This window comes from Odocoileus virginianus, chromosome 25 (assembly GCF_023699985.2).
Source record: "Odocoileus virginianus isolate 20LAN1187 ecotype Illinois chromosome 25, Ovbor_1.2, whole genome shotgun sequence".
Classification (NCBI taxonomy): Eukaryota; Metazoa; Chordata; class Mammalia; order Artiodactyla; family Cervidae; genus Odocoileus; species Odocoileus virginianus.
The window spans coordinates 10874433-10891197 of NC_069698.1; the positions used below are offsets into that span (position 1 = coordinate 10874433).

Sequence of the window (16765 nt, forward strand, 5' to 3'; positions counted from 1 at the left end):
TCAGTTTAAAATGATTTCTTCAAAACTTGTCAAGTATCATAAAATGGTGGTCAAACCCCCCCCCCCCCAAAAGTAGCTTATTGATATGTGTGGCCATACTACAAATATGGCTGAAGTGTAAATAACTGTGAAGTAAAAAAGGCACTGAAATAATTCCATCAGACTTGGCCAAAGCAGAGATTTGTGGCAACGGCCTACAGTGTGGAATGCACTGCCCACTTGAATCAAAGTCTAGATGCTTGTGGTTTCTTTTTCCCACTTTCAGTTCTCCCTAGTGTGATGATTTTTTTCTTTTTTTTATAAATTCATGAGGCCTCTGAGCTAGAATTTAATCTGTGGAAAATATTCTATGCCAAAGCACCTGATGTATGTGCAATTTATTTAAGTCAGTGAGATGGGTGGCTTTATATCAGCAGTCTCTTATGCAAAGGATAATGGCACTTTCTGCCAGCTGATTAGTTTACAAAAATTCTTTCATGTGCAGTCTCTCACTGTAAAAACTCTGCATATTTTAATCCCTGTATCAAAGTTTGGAAGTTTAGAAAAGCAAAGACAATAAGAGTATAATGGTTAAGAGCTGATTGTTCTTAACTGATAAATAGGGTTAATACTTATTTCTTGGGGTTTGTGTGTATTGTATTACGTTTTATATGTAGTGTACTTTTTGAGTACATAGGAAGCACTCAGAGTGGTTGACATTGTAATACTAGAATCTGTCTTCCTTATAGATTGCATCAGTGTTTTAATACAATGCTTCAGTAGCCAAAAATCTGACTCCTTGAGCCCCAGGAAGTTTTCCTGTTACTGCTCACTTGGTAATCCTCTGTACCAAACTGACGGCTGTCATCCTTCTGTTTTTCACTTTTTTAATACATTTTTTTTGTGTTCTGCACTTAGTCAATTATAAACTTTTCAAAAAGGGGAATTATCTCCCAAAGTCTTTCAAAATTTTGAAACTCACAATTCCCAGCTGACTCAAGCTGGTTTTACATTTGAAACTACTTTCCTACCAAGTCTGCTACTAAAAGGAACTCTTAGTTTCAGAAAAACAGCAAATAGCTTTACTGTTTGAATTTAAAAGGATTTGCTTTGCTTGAGTATTCTATGGGTGAAATTTGTCAAATATTGCCTAGCAATTTAGTGCATAATTCTTAAGGATAGAAATCAAACTTTTAACTATTCGGGATATGGGCTTATTTTGTCTTTTGTTTTTTAACATAAAGGGTTAAGGACCTGGCCCATATGAATCTGGTTTATAGAGGGAGAGGGGGGTGTCTTTATGCCTGTGTTTATCCTGAGGTGACATTACCTTGCCATTACTCAGGATATGTCGTGACTTCGTATGATCCACATAAGATGCAAATTCCAGGTGATATAATCACAACTTCCTGCAATATAGTATTTTCATATGCATCTGTTCCCATAGTTTATATAGTTCTCATATGTCAGTGGCCACAGGATTCACCTCAGAAACTTACTATAAATACCTCTCTGGAAGCCCTCAAAAAATGGATTCAGTAGCTACAATGGAGCAAAAAAATCTGCATTTTAAATAAACTTTCTCCACTACAACTCTAACATGTTATTCTCACATAGGTAGTTCAAACCCCATGGTGAGGAACACTGATTAAGGCAACAACCAAAGTTGGGACTTTTGCAATTCTTTGCTCCCAGGAAGTAGCTAATCGTTTGAAGAAAACTGAGACTCCTAATTACTGGAATTAGCCTGGGTCTGCAGAATACTGCTTTCCTGCATGTTTATTAACAACCTGCTCAGCCATCTCTATTAATTTGGAGATTTTGAAAGAGAACAGTCTTTTTTTTATTAACCCCTTTCTTTTAGAAAACAGACAACCTGTTTTAACAGTAAAGAAATTTTTCTTTTCCTGAAGCTGCTTCTAGAACCTAAGTCCATTCAACATCATGATGATTTCAAAACAGAATTGGGAGGAACGTTAAGTATGACCAGATGTTGTTTCCTACTTCTGAAGAATGTTGTTCTCTTTTTCTCCCCCTTCAGCTATGAATTCCAGGTGAAACCCAAAAACCCACTTGGTGAAGGGCCACCCAGCAACACAGTGGCATTCAGTACTGAATCAGGTAATTACATCAGCTGGAATTCCCAACAAGGATATAAAGGGTCAGAGTGTTTGCATAGCTTGTCTGAAACAAGCTAAATGAGGTAAAGCATTTCTTGATTTCAAAAACCCATCTATTTGAAAAATCAAGCCAATGAAGGTACCTTTTAAAGAAGCAACACCTGGGTTTTTTCTCATTTATTTTCATGTCAGAAAAATGGTAGGCTTATCAGTGTAAAAGAGAGGAAGTATGAGGTCAGGCTATACTCAACAGTGAATGAATGCTCCTCTCTATGCCTAGAATCAGAATGTCAGACTTAGAAAGCCAGTTGTATCCAGAAAGGGAATTCATGTGATAGCTTTTTATGATGAACAGCTGTGAAATTTTCTTATCTGGCCTAAGTTCCAGTTCCTTAACGAGATACATCTGCACAACTGCAGTTCATGGCATCCTGGTGATTTTGTCAATATTTTTATGAAGCTAAAAAGAGGAAGATTTGAAAATGGAAGTAAAATCTAGTACAGCAAAAAAGACCCCTAACTACTTAAACGACATATAAAAGACAGCTGAGTTTCTCCAATGCAGAACCGTCCCCAAAACAAAGCCCACAATTTTCAAGTTTGGACTTTAGTTACGAGTGTGTGTTGTCCAAGGCTCTGTAACATCTGTTAATTCCCCGTCTTCTTTGCCACGTCACTGGAATACTGGGACTTACCTAATCAACTGTCTGCTGTTTCTCCTCAGCTGACCCAAGAGTGAGCGAGCCAGTTTCTGGTAAGTACCCACCTCAGTGAGAACACAACTGCATGCTTTTCTACAGTGATTCAGCTAAATGGGCATGGTAGAATTTTAGTCATGATTTCACTTTAGTCCATTTAGTCGTCTTCTTCAATTACCTGTGAATGCTTACCTAAAATGTTCAGAAACATTGACAGCCTATGGTGTTTCAGGAACAGGTTGAGGATTCTGAAACCTGCTTTTCATTCATGTAACAGACCAGCTCAAATCTTCTAAGATATAGCACCCTCATTTCCACTTTTCGTGACTTTATTTTCACTGCTGTTATATTCCACTGTGTAGGGTTAGGGTTATTCTTTTTTTCTTTATTTTTTTATTGAAGGATAATTGCTTTACAGAATTTTGTTGTTTTCTGTCAAACTCATCTCCACTTTTAATAACAAGTCACATTAAAGCAACTGTTTACACTGAAACAGTTTCTCTCAAAAAAGAAACCTAATTTTGTTCCTGAAGTGATGCTATGTTGAGCATAGCATAACTATGCAGAACTAATCAACTTTGACACATACTGCTCCAAGATTCACCTCACTACTGACAGAAAATTAATGGGGAGCTTACGTGTTTAAACACCTGTATTTTTTCGCTCCAGTATTTAGCACTGGAGAAAACCGTGTGTCAGCAGGTCGACAATGAACTTTGCAAACTGCTTTTTAAAAAGCTTTTGAGATAGCTCTTCGGGACCCAAAGTGAGACGCTAAGCCCAAACCATGCGCTTCTTTACGCAGCGGGAAGAGACGCCATATGGACCGAGAGGCCCTTCGCCTCAGACTCCTACTCGGAGTGCACGGGCAAACAGTACGTCAAGAGGACCTGGTACAAGAAGTTCGTGGGCGTGCAGCTGTGCAACTCCCTCAGATACAAGATTTACCTCAGCGACTCCCTCACAGGTGAGCGCCGGGGCCGCCCGCAGCACCCCGCCAGCAGAGGCGCGGCTTGAGCAAGGCGTGACTGGCATCTTGGGATCGGAGAAATGCGGCAAGAAACGCAATTTCCAACAGTGCCATCATGGCAACTGCAGAGAAGCCAGTCACATCCAAGCTCAATTATGTTACAGCAAGCCAGAATGGACAGCTTACTGGTAGTAAAATGAGTGTATCTAACAATAATCATGGAAGGAGTATGACCTAGTTAATAAGATTTTAAGTCTGTCAGAGACAAGGGCAAGGTTAAGACCATCAGCCAGAAAGGCTATAACCCCTTGCTCCAGACTCGGTGGGTTCTTTTCTATATTCGTACAGTAAAAATTTTAAACCCCAACATAGAAAGGTAGACATCTGTTCCATCATTTAACAAACAGTATCTGTTCTGTTCTGACGCTGCTGGGGACAACGCAGGACTGTCCTGCCCCCTTTTGTAAGTCTGTGAATCCCTTAGCTACATCTAACACATGACTTTTACAGTCATTTTCTTGGCTTTCCCAACCATTTGTTCCTGCTCTTTGAAGCTTACAATCTAGTGGGGAGAGGCAGAAAACAAATATGTAGAATTTATATAGTACTTTGAAGGAAAAAAGAGGGATGAAAAGAAAATGGTGGAATGGAATGAAAGCTCCTTTAGTTAAAATGTTTAGGAAAAGCTTTCCTCAAAGCTAACACTTGTGCTGAGAAGAAAACTGAGAAGGAACCGAGACAGACCAAGGGATAAAGCAGCAGAGGCAGAGGGCAGACACCTGAAGACCTGGCGCAGAAATCCCTCTCCGGCTTACTAGCATGGCTGAGGCTTAGTACGGGGAAGCTCAGGCAGGCGTGCAATCACGGGGAGCTGGGAAACCAGGCAAGAACTCTGGGTTTTATTCTGAGTGTAACAGAAGACTGCTGGAGAGATTGATGGAGGCAAGTAACATTATCTGAGTTGCATAGTTAAAAGATGACTCATCTGTGAGAGGAGAGGAAGAACAGGGAAAGGCAAGAGTGAAGGCAGGGATGCAGCTGGGAGATTGTCGTCCCATTACAGAACGGCGTGACTTGAAGTAGAATGAACAGGTGGGGAAGTACAAGAACATGGAAGACGGATCATTTGAAACAGTTTACTTCAGAGTTCTCCCAGATCAAAGAAATACTTCATGATCCTTTTAATTTCCAGGAAAATTTTATAACATAGGCGATCAGAGGGGCCATGGGGAAGATCACTGCCAGTTCGTGGACTCATTTTTAGATGGACGCACAGGACAGCAGCTCTCTTCTGACCAGTTACCCACCAAAGAAGGTAGGTTTTCGGAGCCTGCTCAAAAGCAAGAGGCTTTTTACAAATGAACCCAAAAAACATTCAGGCTGAGCAAAAAGTGTCAGCTGCTCAGTCGTGTCTGACCTTTGCAACCCCACCAAGCTCCTCTGCCCATGGGATTCTCCAGGCAAGAATACTAGAGTGGGTTGTCATTTCCTCCAGGGGATCGTCTGGACCCAGACATCAAACCCAGATCTCCTGTCTAAGCCATCAGGGAAGCCGTCAGGCAATCGCTTTAAAAATTATCTGTAGTCTCCCTACTCTCCCTGCCAACGAAAAAGACTGTCCACATGAGACCTCAACGTGAAGACTTTGTCTCAACTTGCGTCCCATTCCTTAAGACTCTGTTGCTTAGAGCCAATACATACACATACATTCTACTTTAAGAAAACCTGAATTTGCAAAAGCAGCTATTGAAAGAAACTTTAAGCATTTCCCAAACTTAAATCATTCATGTACTACCTTTATAATTTGTCATACTCAGCACACAGGCAGGTTTTAATTCCTTCCTAAAAAAAATTAAAGCTTTACTACTCGCATGGAGAAGGACATGGCAACCCACTCCAGTATTCCTGCCTGGAGAATCCCATGGACAGAGGAATCTGGAGGGTTTCAGTCCATGGGGTTGCAAAGAGTCGGACACAACTGAGCAACTCACACTTTCATTTTCCTACTATCATAGAAGGAAAAATGTTATTTGCCTTATAATTATACAAATACACAATTAAAATAGAAGAATTCTGCTGAGAAGTGACTAACCCCTGCAACTTTCTAAAGACACTTTAGCACCAAGCTGTGTAATGAGGACTGAAAAGACTGAAAATCAATCCCTGTCCAGGTAGGGTAGGAGAGGGGTAAATTATAAACCCATTATTACTCAGGAGCTACCAAGAGAGACTTGTTAAATACTTAAAATCATTTGGTTGGTCTTTTTAGCTACATATTTTGGTCAATGGCATTAAAAATAGCAATCATAGTAAAGATGACTGAATAAGATCTGTGAACTCAGTAACAGAAAATTGAAACTACAGCCACACAGGAACTAGATAGAAAATATAAGTTCTATTTCCATAACATTTTACATTCTCAGCAAAACTTTAAGTCATTTAGTGTAGGGTCCTTGGAGGATGATTTCACCCAAGTTTAATTCTTAGACATTTAGCAAACTTACAACTACCCCCCTTTTGTTTCCTGACATGTTAGCACAACACACCTCTACCCAGGTCACCTCCAGGCTATCATGTGCAGAAAGTATACTTTCACGCCCGACAGTGTGTACTGAACTTGGCCAGTGACGCTCCAACAAACATAAAACTCTTCCAACTCCTGACCCTTTTTCATTTCGGCTCTCTCTCAAGTATCAACAGTACCAACCCGTCCTAAGCGTCCCCGTGTTTAGCCCGCCACTGCCACCTCAGGAAAGACACTGGGCCTCTGTTGCTCTCCACTGTCTAAACACTCTGCTTCACTGCAGTACCCTTCAAGCACTCGATGGCACCCTGCAATCTACGAGGACAAAAATATAACACAGCAGCTATTAATTTTAACTATTTCCCTCTTAGGCTATTTCAGAGCAGTTCGTCAGGAACCAGTCCAATTTGGAGAAATCGGTGGTCACACTCAAATCAATTATGTCCAGTGGTATGAATGTGGGACCACAATTCCCGGAAAATGGTAGATGCTGCAGTCACATTCAAAAGTGCTTCCTGTTTCACCATTTCAAAAAATAATTGGAAACAGTATGGTATTTGTCACATGCATTTAAAGCTCTTTTGTTTACTATGTATAAAAGTCTAAAATCTAATAGCAATATTAGATGTTTATTAGAAAGATTGCTAAGAATATTTATCAGGTTTTACAAAGTCATTTTAAGAAAGCAAGATATTGATATTAACAGAATAACATTTTTGGGGAAGCTGGCTCCCTGTTCATGGTATTTTAAGAGATCATTTGTATATTATTTATCACACTGTTGTAATGATGTTCTGAGATACTTTTATAACAAAATTAACATCAAAAAACTAATATACTTTAAAAAAATATTTACATTTATTGTGTATTCTTCCTACTGTTAATTCCATAAATCTCTACTTGGCTTAACTTATTAGATCAAATTATCATCAGCATATTATATCTGGGGAGAAAAGGTCCTAATATTCACATGTTTATTTAAACTGCAACCTGTTAGCAATAGCTGAGTAACTTTTGAAGCATTTAAACAGTTAGCCATTCGTGCTAATATACATTTCATTAATTATCTACAAATGATTGAAAAGGCTGTTTGAATCAGTAAATTTCAGTTGAAAATGGAATTGAGAATTTGATATATCATTTCAAAAATACATACTTTGTTCTCTACCCATAAACATGCTACAATGTCTGAATGCTCTTTGTCAAACTGTCCCTTTAAGCAGTTGTGTCGGTGCTGTTTTTAATTCTAATAAAGCTGTGTCCGAAGACTGCATTGAAGTCTAAGCATGAAAGGATAAGCCGTGATGCGAGGCCTACCGTTTTATGATATTTACTGTATTTTTACACAGACGATCTCTAGGGAATGAATGTATCAGAGGCTGTTTTCTTAATTCTAACCACCTGTAATGCAAATCCGACTTATCTTTCTTTCAAACAGTATTTCCTCCTCCACTGGGGAGGAGACAGGAACGCCGCATTGGTGCCCTCATTCTTAAAGGACCTTTCTGCGCTTACCTTTCAACAGGCTTCAGTTTTATCAATACTTCATTTTATATTTTTCAAACAGTATAAACTCTGCAATAAAGAGATGTAGTTTTTTTTAAGACTGAGTTCTTCATTTCTGAATGGTTGATTTCTATAAGGAAAATCGCAGGTTGTTTAGGATCTACCAACCCCCTTGCATCTTTTAATATTGTATCTACTGTGTTTATATATAATGCTAATAATCATCTTGATCTATTTTAAAGTTTCGTCATTTAAAACCAAAATCAGGACAAAAGGCAACAGCATTGTGCATCTCTGAATAGAAAGGCCTAAGATAGATAAAATGTCTATTTCAAGACCAAAACATCAATAAGGATTTTTCTCATATATATACACATATATAGAATATCAAAAACTAAATTAACTTACAAGACCATTAATGGATTCAATCATCTTTATTAACCTATCAATGTTACATTTTATACATAATAGCTAGTCTTCTCAAAGGAATCTACTTTAGTACATCGTGTTAATAATAAAAAGCCAAGTAAGAGGGCTGAACTTCAACCTAGCATTGTAATATCCTCTGGACAAGGCAAGCTAGAAAATCAATCACTTTGCACACATGTAAGAGTAGTGTTCCAAAATAAGTAGGAAGCTGCTATACTTTTAAGCAGGGGAGGGGAAAAAACTTCCATTTTGGTCTTTTATCTTCCAGCAAATTATACTTTCAATTAACAGCAATAATGGTATCATAAAAAAATGCTCTGCTTTTTCAATTCCTGAACTTCAATACAAATTAGAATAGTAGTATTGGAGTCTTTTGGGAGGCAAACAGCTAGCAGCTACGCTCATCCGTGTAACTGAGCCTCTCTATCGATAACCTGGTCCAGGCTGGGTGTAGCCCTGACCGAAGGGAGGACGGCTACGTGCATACGGGTTAGACCCGCTTGGAAGAGGGGTCATGGTACTTCCAGGAGGTGGGGTGAAACCTGGTCTTGGCTGGTAGGCCCCGGGCTGGCTTGGAGCCATTCCCGGTTGTGAGGCAGGGGCCACAGTGTAACTAGTGGGCTGAGACGTTTGGGTAGTGTAAGTTTGTGGAGGGTAACTGCTCGCCTGGTACTGCTGCGGAGGTTGAGCAGGCAGTTGCTGAGGCTGACCAGAAAAGGCAGGTGCCGGCGCCTGGGAAGTGGGTTGCTGGCCATATCCTGGGAACTGCTGAGGTTGTTGGGGTCCAGTCTGCTGACTATAGCCTGCTGAAAAGGCAAAACATACACCTCTTTCTTTTGGTGAACATTTTCCAGAGAATTAGTCTTACTGTTATGGACAAAAAAATAAATGAGAAATTTAACAAACTTAATCCTAAGTATTTAGATAGCAAGTAGAGTAGTGGATTTTCTATTTCAAGACCATATAGTAACAAAGAAGCATTTTCTAGACAGTTTTGTAAACCCTCTAAAATGAAAACCACTATATATACAGATCTCTTCTACTTCAACTCCTTGTAGACTGTATAATCCCTGAGAGTAAACTCCTGTTGTAGCATAACTCCCAGTAGAGAGTATATGCTCAAATGACAAATGTGGGAATTAACGCAAAAGCTAGTCATTAACCTGGTTTTAGGGGCCTGTTTAATAACAGTACCAAATAAACACATTGTAGAGAATGGACGTTTTTAAATGAAACAATGCTAACAAATACAACTGACTATATTAGTGAGATGCTTTTTAGGCTTATTCATCCTATAGAAATTAAAACATTTAAGAATAAACATTAAGTGCCCATTTTCACAATCCTTAAAATCTTTTAAGATTTGGTATCATGGTTTTACCTTTACAATAGCAGTAACAACATAACAGAAAGCATATCATACTGCCCCACAAAAATGAACATCTATATTAATTAGTTACTAGGACGTAAAGCTTTTTTAAAAGAAAAGGTCTGCTTCACTAAAAACTTTTATCTCTACCATGAAACACACCTGCAGCTACTTGCAATGAAACCTCTCCATTGACTGGAATCCTGTCAGCATTAAATACCAGATACATAAGAAAATTATTAAAATATGTACAACCCTGCATTAAAAAATAAATAAATAAAAAGGATTGAATGAACTGAGTATATTCTGAACTCACCTTGAACCTGGGTTCAAAATTTACTCATGAAAGAAAGCTTTTGACATAGTCCATGAATAAAACTGGAAAAGGTCACAGAGGAAAACTGCCAAACCAGCAGAGTGCCAAAGATGGTCCAATGTTACCACCACCACTAACAGTCTCCAAGCAGAGTATTTAGGTGACTATTTCCATATCTCCCAATTTCAAGTTAATAGGACTAGCAGGATCAGAAATACAAAGATAATACTTTGAAAAGAACTAAACTTTACTCAGTGAAGATCCTAACTAAAATCATTAACAGCAAGCTTAATTTTTAACAAGTAAATAAAATACCTAATGCATTTTATTCATGGCAGTACCTAAATACCAAACTAAATTCATGAAAAAACCTTGATGTCATACAATTTCTCCTATCCTCTATATAAAAACATAAAAAATTTTTTTACTCTGTTTTTGAAGAAACAAAGTTTTATACTGAAAATGTCTATTCAATTTAAGATTGTGAGAAAAAAAAAAAAGCTGTGTTTACATCCTGCCAATTGATATCTAAACTGGCTTTTCAATAGACTGTGCGGACAACTAAATCTTTATTTTTTGAGAGAGAGGATAATGCCTAAGAGCCTAAGTTGCTGTTTCATTAGCAATCTACTGTCTTGACCATAATATAAAATACCTCTGTATATATAAACCCTTCCTTCCACCACCATCCCCTCCCTTGAAAAACAAAATAACTTTGGTGAAAATCACCATAAGCGGCAAGAAATGGAAATTCTGTGGTTGTCTGAATAAAGTAAAATTAAAGGACAAAAAGTCACGTGGTCCATGAAGCCTAAAATATTCACTATCTCGTTTCTTATGGCAGAAAAGTCTGCCAAGCTCTGGCTGGGGCTGAGAGAGTGCAGAATGATGCAGGGAAGTCACTAACTGCAAAGTCAAGTGTACCGGGCTCTGGTCTAGCTCCCCAGCCAAACGGCTGCTTGTCCTTCGATGCATCACGATTCTTTGGACCCTAGTTGCCTCATTTACAAAATGAGTGGATAAGACAAGATCAGTGGCTCCCAATTCTCACTACACTTTAGAATGACCTGCAAAGCATTTAAGATACCAATGCCTGAACCCCACCCTTGACCAAATAAAACAAGATCTCTGGGAGTAGAGCTCAGGTACCTGTAAGTTTCAAGAAACACCTCTCCAGGTGATTCTGAAGCATAGTGAAGATGGAAATTGCCAGGATTAGACAATAGAGTGAAAAAAACTTATTATTTCTACAAATTGCCAATATATAATTTTTAATAGATTTTCTCTAAAAGACTGCATTCTGAAAATAACCTTCCCCCAATATTATAGTCCAAGTTTAAATTCATTCCACCTAGTTTACATAAAAACTAGCAGCTACAGGTTAAGTCACTCTACAGCAAATCCAATCCAAATAAAAATCGCTCTTTGTGTTAAAATATGTCAAACTACAATGGTAGAATTTTATGGTCTAATTCAGGGAGTCAGCAAATGTTTTTCTGTAAAGGACCAGATAATAAATATTCTAGGCTTTGGGGACCACAGGGTCTCTGAAACTTTTAACTAAAGGCGGTGGCATTTTCATAATAAGTTTCAAGTAGTTTAGAAAAATAAAAAGTAACAGAGCGATGTACTTGCTTTAAGCATAGTTGTGCCCTGTCATTCTCTATTGAGGAACATGGTTTTAGACTTTTTTGAGTGGGAGCTCCTTTGGCTCCCTGACAAAGTCTACTATGTGGAGCTTTAATCTCAGACTTTTCAATGATACCTAAGTTAATATTTATATTAAATGAGAACGTGTACACAACTCTTTTAAACTAATGCTCTAGAGTTATGCCTGGCTTCCAATGATGGTTCCTACTAGCTGTGATGTACTGACCCAAGGTAAGTTGCTTAATCTTTCTGTACCTGAAATAGGGACTGATAATGAGGCTAACTTCCCCCCATGTATTTATTGTGTTCATAGCTCATTTTTGTATTGTAATCTAATTTTTTAAAATTACAGTTGAAATTCTGATACTTAAATATTTTACTATAAAACAAGACTGAACATAAGTTCTCATATAACAAAAGTAAAAATTACCCAAATTATAATTATTTGAATTATAATATTCCAAGCTATACTGAGAGATTTTTATGTTCTTAGTTGTCTGAATTACATTTCACACAATTCTACTTTCATGGACTGTTTTTAGTATTCCTACATACTTCTAGGAGATTTTAAAACCTATGCAGCTTAATTTGGCTCTTATTTATTATTTAATAAGATCACCTCTTTTTACATACGAGGGAACTGTTAAAAAGTGTTTTTCCAGGTACTGGAGTACACTGGGATAATGTGTTACAAAAAAGAGGGAAAAACTGTGCCATTTTTGTAACTCTACATCACCAAGCAGGGAAGCTGATCACATGAGCAGGAGATAATTTTGCATTAAAAACTTTTTATACTACAGGTCATTACTGAATCATCTACTGTGATTTACCTGCCCACTGGAACTGAAATGGTGATTTACAGTTAAAATTTCTATGTAAAATATTTATAAATGAATGATACAAATGTTCTTCCCCCCCTAAAAAATAAATCCCTAATCCTTACTCTAACAAGCAAGGAAACAGGAGGAAGGAATTTAGGGTTTCATGAACAGAGACACAGCTCCCCGGGCGCCCGCTCACCTGCATACTGAACGCCGTAGGGCTGCGGCGCCTGGGGGGGCGCCTGCGGCTGCTGAGCGCCGTAGGCCGGCTGCTGCGAGTACTGCTGGTAGATCTGGCCTGGGGAGGAGACGGGCAGAGAGGCAGGGTTCACTCGGCAGAAGAGAGACCTCTTTAAGGCGCCTGTAATTCCCTCCCCATTCACACACACCAACCAAGACGCAGAACGTGTCTTCCTCCTTAACTGTCTATGAAGGAGAACAAGGAACAATTTAACAAGTGTGGCAACTCTGCTGTGGATGAACTGTGGAGAACTCTAACTGACATCAAATAACGAGTGGTTACTTCAGAAACCCCAGAAAACCAAAGGTTTTCAAACTCAACCACCAAAAGATATGTACTACTAATGTTCGGTAAAAATCAATAAAGAAAAACGTGAAAAAAGGGACAAATACCATGATCTGCTGTGATTTCCAAACATGTAAGGATTTACTGGTTCACATCTTTATCCTCTCTACAATTTTACAGTTGTTCCAATGGTGGATTTAGCTAGATCTAATGCCTTGAGCAGCAATAAAACTTGCTGTAATATCTAACTAGCACTTAAATTTTTTAAAAACCTCACTAGTATTTAAATCTTTAAAACAACTTTATGTTGCTGATACTAATATTCAAATTACCTGCTGTTAATCAAAAGACTACAGGTAAACAGTATACTTTCAGCAGAAAAAGACAGCGACTAAAAGTCAATGCGTTCTCCAGTGCCACTCACACTGAGGCGCAGGACGTCGCTAGTTCTCATAGGCTGAAATCTCCAGATGGAACCCACTTGACTGGACTGGGTGTCCAGTCTTAGGTACTGCTGCACTGAATACGCTATGCCCCTGCTGACAGCTGGCTTATTTCCTAGCAAGCAGTGCTATGCTTTCATGACAGGAATACAACTGAAAGAGCAGTGTGTATACTGACATACATGCATCACCACGAGTAACGCTGCTAGCGGGAAGCTGCGGCAGAACACGGGGAGCCCAGGTCAGTGCTCTGATGACCTGGAGGCCGGGATGAGTGGGGGCGAGGGGGTACACATATGCTTATAGCTGATTTACACAGTCCTACAACAGAAACTAACACAGCACTGTAAAGCAATTCTCCTCCAAATAAAAGTTTTTCAGAAAAAGAAAAATTTGCTTATTTTTAAGCTATTAATGCTCTTCCCAAATACAGAAACTGACAGGAAGTTTGTTAAACATTTTAACACTTCAACACTTCAAGATTTATAGACTACATAAAAAATACCACAGGTGTTAACCACCTTTTAGACTGCCTTAATCCTAGATTGTATCTCAAAACTAAATTTTGGAACAGAAGTGACAAGGATCTGATACAGAAATATGATAAAGGCGGGGAAATACATGTAGCATTTGACAATGGGTTCTAATTCTTAGAAAATAGAAGGATTAACTCTACAATACAAAAATGAGCAAAGATCATGCAATGACTATATGAAGGGGAAAAAGTCAACCTCATTAGCAGTCCCTATTTCAGGTACAAAAAAAAATAAGCAACTTACCTGGGGTCTATGCATCATAGCTAGTAAGAACCATCACCAAAACCCAGGCGTAAGTCTAGATTGCTATTTAAGGAGTTTTATACATGTTATCTCATTTAATACAAACATTAACTTAGGTATCATCAAAAAGTCTGAGATTAAAGCTCCATGTAGTAGACTGCTGCTAAGGAGCCCAAGAAACTCCCAACTCAAAATTTTAAGTCAAATTGTTTTCCTCAATGAAAAATGACAGGTACTACAACTCTTCCTGAAGCCAGTGCCCCATTTTTTTCTTCATTTTGTGAAGAATGCCACCCCTGGGATTAAACACTATCTCAACAAAGTATTTCTCTTATTTTAAACACACTTCCTTCAAGTCCAAAACGGGACTCTCATTCTCTGTCACAGTGTTCTGAAAAGTAAGAATTCTGTGTTCAGCTGTAAATGAGGAGGAATAACTTGACCTAATTGAAGGAGAGGGCTACAGGGTATAGTAAGTGAAAAAGCAAGGTGCCAACAGAGTTCACAGTGAGCTCTGACTTGAGGAAAAAAGAATATTAGTTTTTTTGCACTGTATCTTCAGAATCGATGGTAGAAAAAAGTAAAAGCAATAAGACATAATACCTAAGAGAAAGAGAATAGGCTGAAGCAGAGGGTACTGGGGAGGCTTCCGGGACTAGATCTGTGGCACAGACTGGGAGTCGGCCTCCGTGACGGCCCTCAGTGACCCCTGCGCAGGCAGAGCGTAAGGTAACGGGTCGGCACCCTCGTATTTTTAGAAATGAGAAAGATTAACTCCACAACACAAAAATTAGCAAACAACAAGCAATAAATACATGTGTATTCATTCTCATGTGTAGTCCCCTCACACTGAATCGGGCTGACCTATATACCACTAGTACCTGGCATGCTGAAGTCCATGGGGTCACAAAGAGTCGGACATGACTGGGCAACAGAACAACATATGCCATTAGAATATAAAAAATGATGTAGACATTTCTGAGGACAAGAAGTGAAAGACAGCCGTCTCCTTTTACTCTGTCTTGACCACTGGCTCTGGTGGAAGTTCCCATGTCATGAAGTCACCCAGGCAGCCCATGAGATCCATTTGGTGAGGAAATGGAAGTCTCCTGCCAACAACCGTATGAAGGAGTCTTCTTAAGATATGAATTCTTCAGTTCAAATTAAGCCTCAGATGACTGTAACCTCACAAGAAATCCTTAACCAAAACCTTCAAGCTAAGCTTCTCCCTGGACTGTGAAGAAAGCTGAGCACTGAAAAATTGACACTTTTGAACTGTGGCATTAGAGAAGACTCTTAAGAGTCCCTTGGACTGCAAAGAGATCCAACCAGTCCATCCTAAAGGAGATCACTCCTGGGTGTTCATTGGAAGGACTGATGCTGAAGCTGAAACTCCAGTACTTTGGCCACCTCATGCGAAGAGTTGACTCACTGGAAAAGACCCTGATGCTGGGAGGGATTGGGGGCAGGAGGAGAAGGGGACAGAGCATGAGATGGCTGGATGGCATCACTGACTTGATGGACATGAGTTTGAGTAAACTCCGGGAGTTGGTGATGGACAGGGAGGCCTGGCGTGGTGCGATTCATGGGGTCGCAAAGAGTCGGACACAACTGAGCAACTGAACTGAACTGAATTGAAGCTTCTCCCAGATCCTTGATTCTGAAACTGTGAGATAATAATTTTTTGCCGTTTTAAGTAGCTATGTTTTTGCATGAACTATTATATAGCATGTTCACATACATAGTTTTGACTTTAGAAACATGTAGGGTTGACAGCTATTTAAAAAAATAAAAGACTTAAAGACACATAATTAAATGAAAAATTTAAATGAAATTCATTTAATTAAATGAAAAATGAACCTTGGGAGACCCCTAATTGAAAAAGTCCCCACTACCATTCGTCCAACAGGACAAATCTAAAAGTACCCAGAATAATTAGGAATCTATTACAAAAGTGCCCCTTCATTTAAGGCTGTTTTGGGAGATTTATTTAACTTGACTGGTAAACTTAGTCACTTGCTTCTGGTGCTAAAATACATCCTGTCACACTACCTGACCCCTTTATACAGATAACAGCACCACCTGGTGACTTTTAAAGTAAAATATGGGGCTTTAAAAGGACTTGCATGCAGAAGCAATTGAAAGAAACACTATCTGAACATTTAGAAGAAACCCTAAATCAGTAAACCTGAGGGCGTGTTCTGCAGTGCTCCAAGGGTTTCAATGAGGCCTGCTCTTCTGAGCTTGCAATCTCCTTCAACAACAGCAACGACCCCCTTACTTGTTTAACAACTGAGCTTTTAACATTCTGTTTCATTTAGGACTAAAGACATTCTCTGAAAACCACTGATTCGGTCCACTTTTTACAATTTACAGTGTGGGAGAATATCAAAACCCGGAGAGATTAAACTGCTCATCTGAGGACATGAGATTTAGAGAGGAAGAAGTCTGATTTTAAAATATACTGCTTTTTCTATAAAAGACTTATTGCTAACTGCATAAAAATATAAAAGGCTATTTATATTTCAAAAAAAACCTAAAGTTATGCTTAACCTTTGCTTTTTAAATCTTCTTAAATTACAAAAATAATACACAGTTGCAAGAGGGGAAGGGAAAAGGAAATAAAATAGAACCT

At 38.8% G+C, this 16765-nt stretch overlaps 2 protein-coding genes across 41 annotated transcripts in view; one reads left to right on the forward strand and one right to left on the reverse strand.

The window, feature by feature from the left end:
• Nucleotides 1–7895, forward strand: part of ABI3BP (ABI family member 3 binding protein) — a 271320-nt gene extending 263425 nt beyond the window's left edge. For all 37 annotated transcript variants that reach the window (XM_070454961.1, XM_070454969.1, XM_070454962.1 and 34 more), the window contains 5 exons: nt 2021–2100; nt 2824–2853; nt 3603–3764; nt 4960–5082; nt 6663–7895. In XM_070454961.1, the coding sequence (XP_070311062.1) occupies nt 2021–2100; nt 2824–2853; nt 3603–3764; nt 4960–5082; nt 6663–6778 (511 nt within the window). In that variant the 3' untranslated portion in view covers nt 6779–7895. The remainder of the gene's footprint in view (nt 1–2020; nt 2101–2823; nt 2854–3602; nt 3765–4959; nt 5083–6662) is intronic.
• A 321-nt stretch (nt 7896–8216) lies between these two features.
• TFG (trafficking from ER to golgi regulator) overlaps nt 8217–16765 on the reverse strand; it is a 33628-nt gene continuing 25079 nt past the window's right edge. For 2 of the 4 annotated variants that reach the window (XM_020909712.2, XM_020909711.2), the window contains exons 7-8: nt 12582–12680; nt 8217–9032 (exon numbers count right to left, since the gene is read on the reverse strand). In XM_020909712.2, coding sequence (XP_020765371.1) covers nt 8650–9032; nt 12582–12680 — 482 coding nt within the window. In that variant the 3' untranslated portion in view covers nt 8217–8649. The remainder of the gene's footprint in view (nt 9033–12581; nt 12681–16765) is intronic. The other 2 variants (XM_070454999.1, XM_020909713.2) reach the window with 2 other exon arrangements.